Source organism: Lepidochelys olivacea, assembly GCF_965140295.1.
Source record: "Lepidochelys olivacea isolate rLepOli2 genome assembly, chromosome: 5".
Taxonomy (NCBI): Eukaryota; Metazoa; Chordata; order Testudines; family Cheloniidae; genus Lepidochelys; species Lepidochelys olivacea.
The window spans coordinates 65,813,710-65,827,803 of record NC_140415.1 but is presented as its reverse complement, the minus strand read 5'-3'; the positions used below and the strand labels follow the sequence as shown (position 1 = coordinate 65,827,803).

Sequence of the window (14,094 nt, the reverse complement as noted above, 5' to 3'; positions counted from 1 at the left end):
TGTGTGGTTGCTGGAGAGTATTTGCTTCAGGTTGGGGGCTGTCTATAAGCAAGGACTGGTCTGTCTCCCAAGATCTGTGAGAGCGAGGGATCATTTTTCAGGATAGGTTGTAGATTTTTGATGATGCGCTGGAGAGGTTTTAGTTGGGGGCTGAAGGTGACAGCTAGTGGCATTCTGTTATTTTCTTTGTTGGGCCTGTCTTGTAGTTTGTGACTTCTGGGTACTCTTCTGTCAATCTGTTTCTTCGCTTCAGCAGGTGGGTACTGTAGTTGTAAGAATGCTTGATGGAGATCTTGTAGGTGTTTGTCTCTGTCTGAGGGATTGTCAGTTGTATCTTAGATCAGTGGTTCTCAAAGCCGGTCTACCGCTTGTTCAGGGAAAGCCCCTGGTGCGCCCGGTTTGTTTACCTGCCGCATCCCCAGATTTGGCCGATTGCAGCTCCCACTGGCCGCAGCTCACTGCTCCAGGCCAATGGGGCTGTGGGAAGCGGCGTGGGCCAAGTGACATGCTGGCCCCCATTTCTGCAGCCCCCGGTGGCCTGGAGCGGCAACCGTGGTCAGTGGGAGCCGCAATCAGCCGAACCTGTGGACGCGACAGGTAAACAAACCAGTCCTGTGTGCTAGGGGCTTTCCCTGAACAAGCTTTGAGAACCAGTCTTAGAGCTTGGCTGTAGACAATGGATAATGTGGTGTGTCCTGGATGGAAGCTGGAGGCATATAGAAAGAAGAAGTGGGACTGCTAAACACTGAGGATGGAGTGGAGGTCAAGGATAATCTAGGCATGGCCCAATATCTAAACAAATACTTTGCCTCAGTCTTTAATAACACTAAAGAGGATCTTGGGGATAATGGTAGCATGACAAATGGGAATGAGGATATGGAGGTAGACATTACCGTATTTGAGGTAGAAGCAAAACTCAGACAGCTTACTGGGACTAAATCGGGGGGCCCAGATAATCTTCAAAGAATATTAAAGGAACTGGCACATGAAATTGCAAACCCATTAGCAAGAATTTTTAATGAATCTGTAAACTCAGGGGTTGTACTGTATGATTGGAGAATTGCTAACATAGTTCCTATTTTTAAGAATGGGGAAAAGTGATCTGGGTAATTATAGGCCTGTTAGTTTGACATCTGTAGTATGCAAGGTCTTGGAAAAAATTTTGAAGGAGAAAGTAGTTAAGGACATTGAGGTCAATGGTAAATGGGACAAAATACAACATGGTTTTACAAAAGGTAGATCTTGCCAAACTAACCTGATCTCCTCCTTTGAGAAAGAAGATTTTTTTAGACAAAGGAAATGCAGTGTATCTAATTTACCTAGATTTCAGTAAGGTGTTTGATACCGTGCCACATGGGGAATTAGTTAAATTGGATAAGATGGGAATCAATAGGAAAATTGAAAGGTGGATAAGGAATTGGTTAAAGGGGAGACTACAACAGGTCCTACTGAAAGGTGAACTGTCAGGCTGGAGGGAGATTACCAGTGGAGTTCCTCAAGGATCGGTTTTGGGACCAATCTTTTTATTACTAACCTTGGCACAAAAAGTGGGAGTGTGCTAATAAAGTTTGCAGATGATACAAAGCTGGGAGGTATTGCCAATTTAGAGAAGGACAGGGGTATCCTACAGGAGGATCTGGATGACCTTGTAAACTGGAGTAATAGTAATAGGATGAAATTTAATTGAAAAGTGTAAGGTCATGCATTCAGGGATTAACAACAAGAATTTTAGTTATAAGCTAGGGACATATCAATTAGAAGTAATGGAGGAGGAGAAGGACCTTGGAGTATTGGTTGATCATAGGAGGACTCTGAGCTGCTAATGTGATATGGTCGTGAAAAAAGCTAATGCGGTCTTGGAATGCATCAGGAGAGGTATTTCTAGTAGGGATAAGGAGGTTTTAGTACTGTTATACAAGGCACTGGTGAGACCTCACCTGGAATACTGTGTGCAGTTCTGGTCTCCATGTTTAAGTAGTATGAATTCAAACTGGAACAGGTACAGAGAAGGGCTACTAGGATGATCTGAGGAATGGAAAACTTGTCTTATGAAAGGAGACTCAAGGAGCTCAGCTTGCTTAGCCTAACTAAAAGAAGGTTGAGGGGAGATAGGATTGCTCTCTATAAATATATCAGAGGGATACATACTGGAGAGGGAGAGGAATTATTTAAGCTCAGTACCAATGTGGACACAAGAACAAATGGATATAAACCGGCCACCAGGAAATTTAGACTAGAAATTAGACGAAGGTTTCTAACCATCAGAAGAGTGAAGTTTTGGAATAGCCTTCCAAGGGAAGCAGTGGGGGCAAAAGATCTATCTGGCTTTAAGATTAAACTCGATAAGTTTATGGAGGAGATGATATGATGGGATAACATGGTTTTGGTAATTAAATATTTATGGTAAATAGGCCCGATGGCCTGTGATGGAATATTAGATGGGATGGGATCCGAGTTACCCTGGAAAGAATTTTCTGTACTGTCTGGCTGATGAATCTTGCCCATATACTCAGGGTTTAGCTGATCGCCATATTTGGGGTTGGGAAGGAATTTTCTTCCAGGGCAGATTGGAAAAGGCCCTGGAGGTTTTTTGCCTTCCTCTGTAGGATGGGGCACAGGTCACTTGCTGGAGGATTCTCTGCTCCTTGAAGTCTTTAAACTAAGATTTGAGGACTTCAATAGCACAGATATAGGTGTGAGGTTTTTTGCAGGAGTGGTGGGTGAAATTCTGTGGCCTGTGTTGTGTAGGAGGTCAGACCTAAATATCTATGAATCTAGGTAGGTATAGCAGTCAGTAGGTTTCTGGTGTAGGGTGGTGTTTATGTGACCGTTGCTTATTAGTACAGTAGTGTCCAGGAAATGGACTGCTTGCGTGGATTGGTCTAGGCTGAGACATCCCACCATCAACCTCAGCCTAGACCAATGAGAAACTGCTGAGCTTGAATATGCTAACTAGATACCATTAACTTGGTTTGAATAGAGACTGGGAGTGGTTGGGCTATTACACATATTGAATCTATTTCCCCATGTTAAGTATCCTCACACCTTCTTGTCAACTGTCTAAATGGGCCATCTCGATCACTACAAAAGTTTTCTCCTGCTGATAATAGCTCAACTTAATTAGCCTCCTACAGTTGGTATGGCTACTTCCACCTTTTCATGTTCTCTATATGTATATCTATCTTCTTACTATATGTTCCATTCTATGCATCCGATGAAGTGGGCTGTAGCCCATGAAAGCTTATGCTCAAATAAATTGGTTAGCCTCTAAGGTGCCAAAAGTACTCCTGTTTTTAGTCAAGATAAAGCATCTTGGGAGCATGCAAGTTCAGAAGAGCCAACCAACTGAAGGAGATATGTTCCTACTGAGTTCACAATCAATGACAGACCATGTGTCATTAGATTGCAGCATTTTTACTTATCAAGGGTGGAGATGGAAAAAAAACTTACATCCTTGTCATATAGTGGCAAAATACTTATTGATTTTGTTTACATTAAGTACCTTCAAGCCACCCACACTGTTTGAATATCTCCTGATCTCTACTCATCCTCTCAGCTGATGGACTTGTGTCCTACTGTGCTTCATCAGCTTCCTACTAAGGAATCATTTGAAGCTGAAGGTCATGGGTTTAAAGATGTGAGCTTTACTCTTAAGCACTAGAAAAAAGTATATAGTGAAAGGGATGCTAATCCTAGAATAGTACTTGGTTGAACATCTATCCATAGCCTTAAATATTGTATAGCTTTCATATTATAAGGGAACAGAATTACTTGGGACAAAATTTATAGAGCATCCACCATTTACTCTAGTCTAAACCAGCAAGTGGCCCATTTATGTCATGTCCCGTGCTTCAGAGGAAGGTAAACTCCCCTGATGGTCCCTCCCAATCTGATCTGGGTGAAAATTCATTTTTGGATTGTTCAGAGGCCTATGTGAAATCAGTTTAGTAAGGTTTTAAAATCATAAACAAAACCACCACCAAATGGATTTAAACCCCTTCCCTTGCTTTCTGCCTCCTCTCCACTTCTCAGTAGTGTCATTAGAAAAGCCACAAATTCATAGAAGCAGGAGAATCAACTCCCTCTTAGTTTCATGATTGCCTTTCTAGAAAATGGATGAATCCTATTTGTTGAGCATTGTGGAGGAGCTTGCACTAGCTTTGCCTACTCAAAGCTGTGTGTGAAAGGGAGGGCTTCATTCTCTAGGTCTTTCAATGTTGACAATCTTGTTTTTTACAAAAAGGAAGAAAACAAAACCAAATGTTAGTAAAAATGTAATTAGATTTAGTGTCTCATTGCTAAATATTATGAAAGCCTGATTGTGTGAAATAAATGTAGGAGTTAGTCACCCATGCAAATGATTAATGTGCCTTAAGATATTAAAAAAAGCTGCAAATTCTGTAAAATAGTTCCATTAAAAAAGTGACTTGAGGGTAAATTTATTTAAATCCAAATAACTACAGTGAACATCTTGATGTTCATTTGGGTGAATTTTCAGGACCTGCTAGGCACAAAACTAAAATTTTTTTAGCAGTATCCCATAAATAAAAAGTGGGTCATTGTATGGCAGATGGTTGCAAATAAAAATGCAGTTTTTGATATAAGCAGAGTAACCAAAATATTTTCCTAAAGAACCCCAGGATCTTGGCTCCCCTTTTGTAAATGTTTTAATAAATATCAATGTAGATTTTATTGATTAAATATTTTGATTGTAATAGTTAATTGGATATATTTAAAGGCAATGATTGTGCATTACCAAGTAGTGAAATGTATATATTGCTTAAGCTGTTGGAATCCTGGGTATTCAAATGGAAATTGTTCTTACAGCTTATGATGTTCTTTAAAGAATTGACCACAAAACAGCATCTGTAATGGATAAACAGAACAATGTACTTAAGACAGAAAATTACATTTAGATAGACAGTTCTCCCAAAAGTAAAGAAAGCAAAGAACAGACTGGTGTACATTCCTTTGCCCTGTTCACATAGAACTATTCTGGTGCTAGGAACTTTAGGCATGTGAATCTTTGAAAGGGGAGAACTTGTTTCCTAATGCTAGTTCATGGTGTAATAAAAGCTCTAACTTTTTTTGGCCAAAATTTATGTACATGTAATGGGAACTGCATATGATCTGGTGTCTTTCATTTATCTCTTGTACACAGCTATATGTATTGTGCACTTTAATGTGCCTTCAAAAAAAATCTAAATTTAATGATTTTAGTATCATCTTTCGTGTTTAATTTACTTTGATGTTAACTATATACAACGATGCCAGTTTCCAACATCCCTTTGTGTCCTTTGTCCACTCCTGTCTATTTGGTTTTCTCCTATCTTGCCTGTGTGTGTGAGAAATGATCTAGTTTGTCTCAGGCCCCATTTTTTTCATTAGTCTTCCATAAAAACCTACTTCTCCATGACATTCACACATGGATGGTGGAGGTGGGGAAAGGAGGATTTTTTTTAAAGTAAGTATCTTAGGTAGGTTTTTTTTTTATCATCTTTGAGGACATCTTGTGTCTCTTAAGTCTGTCTCCTAGATTATTAGCTTGCTCTTAGTCAAGGACTCTTGATTATTGCTCTTGAATAATGCCAAACATGATCTGCTGTTCATATATAAAAAAATAATTCAATTTGCATACTACTGAGATCAGTGTTCCCTCTAATTTTTGACAGGCTGTGTGCCCCCAAAATTTCTTCTGTGCAATTTTTTGTGCACATGGTATTTCAACGTGTGTACAGGGTTTAGGATCTGTGTGCCCACGCACACATCTTAGAAGGAACAGTGACAGATTATCTTTCAATTCGCTAGAACTCGGATAAACTTTACCTATTTGCTGTGTTTATCTAGCATTAATGTACAACTACAAATGTTTTCTGGGTCATCACATATGAGGAATATTGCAGTACTTATGAGCTGTTAATGCATAGTGTAGAAGTAAAATCTTTACAATGTATCCTGCCATAAAAACACTTCATGTACTATAGAATAAAGTTTGACACATTGTGTGTATTCATTTTGTCTAAAGTTAGCCAGAAGTCAGTTGGACTTTAGATAGAAAAAACTATATACACTTTCATAAAAAAGGCTTTGAAAAGTATTGAAATGTATTTATGTGCTGTTTCTAATATCTTTTCAAATGCCAAGAGATCTTTTTTCATGGTAAAGAACACAAGATCTATTGCTAAAAACCTGGGTTATTTTGGGTTAATTAAAAGGGCTAAAAAGGTTTCTAATGCTCTGCTCCTGTTCAAAACTACTACAATAACTTAAAATATGGAGGCTCACTGAGGCCTGGTCTACACTATGGGGGGAGATCAATCTAAATTACACAATTTCAGCTTCGTGAATAACGTAGCTGAAGTTGATGTATTTAGATCTATTTACCGCAGGGTCCACACTATGCTACGTCGACGGGAGATGCTCTCTTATTGACTCCCCTGGTGCTCCTCATTCAGGTGGAGTACAGGAGTTGATGGGAGAGTGACCTGCGGTTGATTTAGCGGGTCTTCACTAGACCCGCTAAATCGATTGCCAATGCATTGATTGCCATGTGTCGGTCAGTAAGTGTAGACAAGCCCTTAGAGGAATTGGTGCTGAGTTCTTCCCTCCAAGTGCAAGGATTTGTCCTTTCAAAGAGGGAAGGACCAGTTATTCCCAGCTGCCCCTGAGGTTGCCTTACTTTCTACAGCAGCTTCCCCCTACAGCAGCTTCCTTAAGAGCCTTACTGCCATTGAGTACTCTACATCCTTCCACCATGGCTGCACGCTCTACCTTCTACCCTAAGGAGAGAGGGATGGTAATACCCATACCATTTTTATTAATGTTAACTTCTGCATGGGTTTCTGCTCAGAAACTTGCCATGCCCCAAGAGCTCCTGCCCCTCTTCTACAGTGTAAATTGAAAGTAGCATTGGGTACAAAGTGTGTGTAGGTTTGTTAGTAACAAATTCTCTAAAAACTGAAAAATTGCCTCACCTGACTTAATGGAAAGTAGTAGGAAAATACTGCTCATTGACCAGACTAGTGTATGAAGTTTCAATCTGAAGTGAATTTATATGGCATCTTAAACTTTTTTTTTCTTTTAAAGAAAGGCGTTTATAATGGAAAAGGATGACAGCCTTCATCATAGTAGCTTTTTCTGCCAACTCTTCAAGAATTCATGTTTGGTTCTGAATGATCACTAGATAATTTCTGTTCTCTTCTGATGCTGAATTTATGGCTTGCTTGTTAATGAAATACTGTGCCAGCTATATTGCTCCTTTGCTAGCATTGGTAGGGTCAAAAAGTACCCTTTGGCTTAATTTATAAAACACCACTGTAGAAACTGTTATTTAGTCATGCTCCTGGAGGGATGATTCTGAATGTTTGTTTTGCATTCTGTGGATAAACATAACCTACTTATCACTTTACTGTAAGCATTCTAAAACATTTTTTACAATAGCTGAGAATTACCCAGTACAGCCATTCTGTCAAATGAGTGGGATTTTTCCTCTTCAGGATTGCACGTGTATATACAGACATTTGCAAAGAACACTGCACATACTCTTGTTCTGTTCTGTCAAATAAGATTAAGGCTGTTTGATGTCTGTGGAAAATCAGTAATACCCCAGAGGGGATGAAAAGGGGAGAATGCATGTAAGCAAGGAAAAGTGATCTATTACATATAAGTAACTTAAGTATCTGAAAAAAGTTGTGCATTAACACAATTCCTTCTGCTGTGTGTGTGTGTGTGAGTAAAAAAGAAATTCCAGTAATGTAGTTTCCTCATTCTAGGAATTAAATCAATGACATTTGTTGTCAGGGGGAGATTGCTAGGGTGTAACCTATTAAATAGGAACACTTTCTTACAAACCTAATTTTTTTTTTCCTCTTTTCAGGAGAGGAAGGTGGTTGAATCTTTTAAAAAGATATTTTTCTTCTATCCCCTTTCCTCAATCTTCTAAGACTTAGTTAAGCAGTGGAGGGCGTTTTAGTGCCTATCAGTATTGCTCCATATCAGTTGGAGCACTGATTAAACAATAACCTCGATTTTAAATTATACATTTCTCTATATTCTTTAACTTGGAGCATTGCAAGTTACAATGGTATCAGAGAATTCTGTTTGATATCTTGTTGCATGCAGAACTCATCCTCTAAACAAGAGGATTAATTCAGGGTATTTGGGCAATCAAAAATTAAAAAGGTGCCCACTTTTATGAGCAATTTTCCCACTTTCCCTTGTCTGGTAGGGAAATATCCTCATTTTTCATATGGGAATATTGTGGCACAGAGACGCTCAGTGACATGTCTGAGGTCTCACAGGAAATTGTAAAAGAGCTGGAATTAGAAGACTAGGAATAGAGTAATCCTGTGCTATTAACTACAGAATGCATTATATACATGGTGCTTCCTTACCTTTATAAACAAGCTATATGATGAGTCAGTCAACTGTACTTTATTAATGTCTCTATAAATGTGTTTTTTAGATACCTGTCAATTATCAGGAACTAACATTGCTAACTTCAGTTGCAATACCAAAGAGTCTTCACTCTCCAACTACCTCTATGTCTTCATCCTGGCACAGCTGCTACTGGGAGTTGGAGGAACTCCCCTGTACACCTTGGGCACCGCCTTCATTGATGATAGTGTCCCAAAATACAAATCTTCTCTCTACATAGGTAATATTGTTTTAAAATTTAAATTGGTAGCAAGAGATTGAATGAATACTTTGATATTTATAAAGGAAATGAGTATTTGTGGCACCTTAGAGACCAATACAAAAATTAGTCAGTCTGAGGTGCCACAAGTACTCAGTCTGTATTCACAAAAAGAAAACAACACGGCTGTTACTCTGAAACCTGTCTTTATAAATATTGTAATTTAAAAAATCTGCTAGTAGAAAGTGATCATAAATGTTGTAAACACAACACTTCTCATTAAGGAGTTGAAGTAACAGATTTGCTTGCTGATGACTTTATATAGCAGTCGTTTCTGCAGTGGTTGCTGTAATGGTTGGCATGTAGATGTTTTGGAAACAGACAAGGCTATGCTTATTGTTTCAGCAGGATGGAAATTTGCTGAATAGCTATTTTATGTGTTTAATAGGGTGGGTCAGGACGAACCCCACAGTATCTTGAACACTTCACCCAACCTCTTATTCTCATATTTCAGAGTAACAGCCGTGTTAGTCTGTCTTCGCAAAAAGAAAAGGAGTACTTGTGGCACCTTAGAGACTAACAGATTTATTTGAGCATGAGCTTTTGTGAGCTGTAGCTCACTTCATCGGATGCATACTGTATAAAAACATCTTCTGTATTTTCCACACACAAACCATGAAAATGGGTGTTTATCACTACAAAAGGTTCTCTCCCCCACCCTACTCTCCTGCTGGTAATAGCTTATCTAAAGTGATCACTCTTACAATGCGTATGATAATCAAGGTGGGCCATTTCCAGCACAAATCCAGGGTTTAACAAGAACGTCTGAGGAACAGTGTGTGTGTGTGTGTGGGGGGGTGGGAATAAACAAGGGAAAATGTTACGTTTTATAATGAATCAACCACTCCCAGTCTCTATTCAAGCCTAAGTTAATTGTATCCAATTTGCAAATTAATTCCAATTCAGCAGTCTCTCGTTGGAGTCTGTTTTCAAAGTGTGTTTTTGTTGAAGGATAGTCACTTTGAGATCAGAAATAGAGTGACCAGAGAGATGGAAGTGTTCTCTGACTGGTTTATGAATGTTATAATTCTTGACATCTGATTTGTGTCCATTTATTCTTTTACGTAGAGACTGTTCAGTTTGCCCAATGTTCATGGCAGAGGGGCATTGTTGGCACATGGTGGCATATATCACATTGGTAGATGTGCAGGTGAACGAGCCTCTGATAGTGTGGCTGATGTTATTAGGCCCTGTGATGGTGTCCCCTGAATAGATATGTGGACACAGTTGGCAACGGGCTTTGTTGCAAGGATAGGTTCCTGGGTTAGTGGTTCTGTTATGTGGTTGCTGGTGAGTATTTGCTTCAGGTTGGGGAGCTGTCTGTAGGCAAGGACTGGCCTGTCTCAAGATTTGAGAGAGTGTTGGGTCATCCTTCAGGATAGGTTGTAGATCCCTCATAATGCGTTGGAGGGGTTTTAGTTGGGGGCTGAAGGCTAGTGGCATTTTATTTTCTTTATTTGTTTTATTGTCCTGTAGTAGGTAACTTCTGGGAACTCTTCTGGCTCTGTCAATCTGTTTCTTCACTTCAGCAGGTGGGTATTGTAGTCGTAAGAAAGCTGGATAGAGATCTTGTAGGTGTTTGTCTCTGTCTGAGGGGTTGGAGCAAATGCGGTTGTATCGCAGAGCTTGGCTGTAGACGATGGATCGTGTGGTGTGGTCAGGGTGAAAGCTGGAGGCATGTAGGTAGGAATAGCAGTCAGTAGGTTTCCGGTATAGGGTGGTGTTCATGTGACCATCGTTTATTAGCACTGTAGTGTCCAGGAAGTGGATCTCTTGTGTGGACTGGTCCAGGCTGAGGTTGATGGTGGGATGGAAATTGTTGAAATCATGGTGGAATTCCTCAAGGGCTTCTTTTCCATGGGTCCAGATGATGAAGATGTCATCAATATAGTGCAAGTAGAGTAGGGGCATTAGGGGACGACCTGAGGAAGTGTTGTTCTAAGTCAGCCATAGAAATGTTGGCATACTGTGGGGCCATGCGGGTACCCATAGCAGTGCTGCTGATTTGAAGGTATACATTGTCCCCAAATGTAAAATAGTTATTGGTAAAGACAGAGTCACAAAGTTCAGCCGCCAGGTTAGCCATGACATTATTGGGGATAGTGTTCTTGATGGCTTGTAGTCCATCTTTGTGTGGAATGTTGGTGTAGAGGGCTTCTACATCCATAGTCATCAGGAAGATCACCGATTGATTGTAGTTTCCTCAGGAAGTCAGTGGTGTCTTGAAGGTAGCTGGGAGTGCTGGTAGCATAGGGCCTGAGGAGGGAGTCTACATAGCCAGACAATCCTGCTGTCAGGGTGCCAATGCCAGAGATGATGGGGCGCCCAGGCTTCCCAGGTTTATGGATCTTGGGTAGCAGATAGAATAACCCAGGTTGGGGTTCCAGGGGTGTCTGTGTGGATTTGTTCTTGTGCTTTTTCAGGGAGTTTGAGCAAATGCTGTAGTTTTTTGGTAACTCTCAGTGGGATCAGAGGGTAATGGCTTGTAGAAAGTGGTGTTGGAGGGCTGCCTAGCAGCCTCTTGTTCATATTCCAACCTATTCATGATGACAAAAGCACCTCCTTTGTCAGCCTTTTTGATTAGGATGTCAGTGTTGTTTCTGAGGCTGTGGATGGCATTGTGTTCTGCACAGCTGAGGTTGTGGGGCAAGTGATGCTGCTTTTTCACAATTTCAGCCTGTGCATGTTGGCAGAAGCACTCTATGTAGAAGTCCAGTCTGTTTCAACCTTCAGGAGGAGTCCACCCAGAATCCTTTTTGTAGTGTTGGTAGGGAGGTCTGTGGATTAGTATGTTGGTCAGAGGTGTGTTGGAAATATTCCTTGAGTCGGAGATGTTGAAAAGAGGATTCTAGGTCACCACAGAACTATATCATGTTTGTGGGGTGGAGGGGCAGGAGGAGAGGCCCTGAGATAGGACAGCTGCTTCTGCTGGGCTATTAACAGCAGGAGAGTAGGGTGGGGGGAAGAGAGAACCTTTTGTAGTGATAAACACCCTTTTTTTCCCCATGGTTTGTGTATATAAAAACATCTTTTGTATTTTCCACAGTATGCATCCGATGAAGTGAGCTGTAGCTCATGAAAGCTTATGCTCAAATAAATTGGTTAGTCTAAGGTGCCACAAGTACTCCTTTTATTTTCATATGTAACCAACTTGAGATGAGAAACTGAGGTTTTAACATTGTATTAAACTGCTTAAGTTTAAACCCTCTTTAGCTAAAGTTGGCATCTGCTCTCAAATAAAAGAGAGGAGCTAAAACTGTTAATTCAGCAGCCACTTCTTACTGTACTGTTTAATGGCTGTATTATGTTCCCCTGTGAGTATTTGGTCAGTGTGGGAAGGATCCTTCACCTGAATAAACAATTGTAGAATGTTATGTTCAGGTGAAGCATTCTATATGGGGATTATGGCAGAGCAGGCCTTTACTTCAGGCATAGAACAAAGATTGTTTATGCACACTTTCAGTATTCACCATCCTCCCTTTTAACTCTCATGTCTAGTGTTCTGTATAGCATTTCTTATGCACCTACTGGTTTTAGTCTCTCTCCAGATAAAGGGCAGCTTTAGCATGGGTTTGTGGTTTCAGCTGCACCTATGGGAAACCAAGGGAGCAAGCACGCACTTTTCTCAGCCCAGTGTGGAAGCGAAGCCCTGGGTAAGGAAGGAGACCGGAGAGCGAGACTGCCCTGCACTCACGCTGCAGTGGCTCCTGTCCCCCGGGGCTGGGCCCAGCTCCCTGCTCTGGGTGTTACAACCTGGTGCACTGAATTGTAGCACCACTCAGGATTAGCTTGACTCCCCCCCCGTTATGAATAAGGAATGGCCAGGCGAAACCTGCGTGGTGCTACGACCTGTACACAAGGCCGTAATGCCACTTGCTCAATTTGGCCCAGCCACCATTCCATCATGCTGGAGGGGTGGGTTGGACCAAACCTGAGTGGTGCTATTACCCCATATACAGGGTTGCAATGCCCAGAGCAGGGATCTGGGGCCAGCCCTGTGGAACAGGAGCTGCTGCTTCAGGGTGAATGCAGGGTAGGCTCACTCTCCAGACACATTTTCCCTCTGCATCATGCTGGGATTAGGGTTGTGGTGCCATGGTGAGGGGTGCTTCTGTGGGTGTTGATTACAGTAAGCTGCTGAGGAGACACCAAGAGACTACCTCTGCTCCAGACTGTACTTTATGACAAGGCAACTCACATTTTCTCTGTACTTCACACTGGCTCAAGCCTTCCTCCACACTTGCCCAAAGAATTCTTTCATTCACCATATTTTATCTGTGCATTCAGCAATCATTTTTCCCCTCAGGTTAAAAAAGCAGTATATTAATTGTGTTGAAAAATTGCCCAAGGTTCCCTTAATAATCTGCTACAGGACAGTTCATGTAACTCTGTAATTAGATTTAATTAAGGTTTCAGTTCTGTCTCCAAACTTCCATTCAGAATACTTAAATCTATAACCCTTATTCCACTGGCTCTAGGCAAGCCTTTGAAAATTACTTGATTTCCTCAAAACTAATCAGTCAATTAAACTTGTACTGTACCTTGAACTTTAAAGTGAAAGTTGTTCAGAATTGATGATGATTACATAATTATTCAATAGAATGATTGAGTACTCTAATCCTGTAGATTTTTTGTCAAACCTGTTAGTCTATTGGGCTGCTCATGTGATTAAGGGGGGAAAAATGTGACCCACACTAGAATATTTAACAAATCTCTGTAGGGCAGGAAAGTGTTGCAAAAATATTCTAGAGTAGTTTATTTTGAAATCAAAACAAAATGTACCTGCTCGTTAAATCTCATCGCTAGCTCTAAAACCAAATCTAAAGTGCCAACAGTGTGTGTGAAGAGTTGGTGACATGGGTCTAGAAGACTTCAGATTAACATCTGGACTTGTAGAAGAAAAAAAAGTAGTGTCATCTTAAAAAGCAGCCTATTTTAGCACAACAAAACTAGAAGGTAAATGTAACAAATGGCTTAGTAACTAGGTTAATCGTTCCATGTTTGAGCTGATAAATTATTACTCTACACAGGGATGCATTAATTTATTACAGGATGCCTGCAGGATATTTTTGCTATTCCTGACAGATTTAGAGTATGTTTTACATTGTGTTTGTTTTTGAATTAAGGCACCTGTTTTTGGTTAAACTTTTGTTCAGCACAAAAAATGCAGGGCACTCAAGCATGATTTTTTAGGTATTTACCAAATTTATTTTAAGAGTTAAGTTACATTCTTTCCTTTCCATTTGCACATTTTAAATGCATACCAAACCAGCAAAACCAAAGTTCAATCTAGTATGAAAAGGAAAGTAACTTGATTTCCGCTGACATTTTAGAATGTAGTCCAGCAGTTATTAGGCGAGTAAAACTCCCCACCCCACATGCTCAGAGTTGAGAGAGTT

The 14,094-nt window shown here is 40.5% G+C and overlaps 1 protein-coding gene across 2 annotated transcripts in view; it reads left to right on the top strand.

Annotated features, from left to right (window-relative positions):
* SLCO4C1 (solute carrier organic anion transporter family member 4C1) overlaps nucleotides 1–14,094 on the top strand; it is a 99,745-nt gene that overhangs the window by 40,318 nt on the left and 45,333 nt on the right. Inside the window, exon 3 of one of the 2 annotated variants that reach the window (XM_084628520.1) lies at nucleotides 8,465–8,656. The exons of the other annotated variant lie outside the window; for it this stretch is intronic. Within the exon in view, the coding sequence (XP_084484646.1) occupies nucleotides 8,465–8,656 (192 nt within the window). The remainder of the gene's footprint in view (nucleotides 1–8,464; nucleotides 8,657–14,094) is intronic. 2 annotated transcript variants of the gene reach the window in all.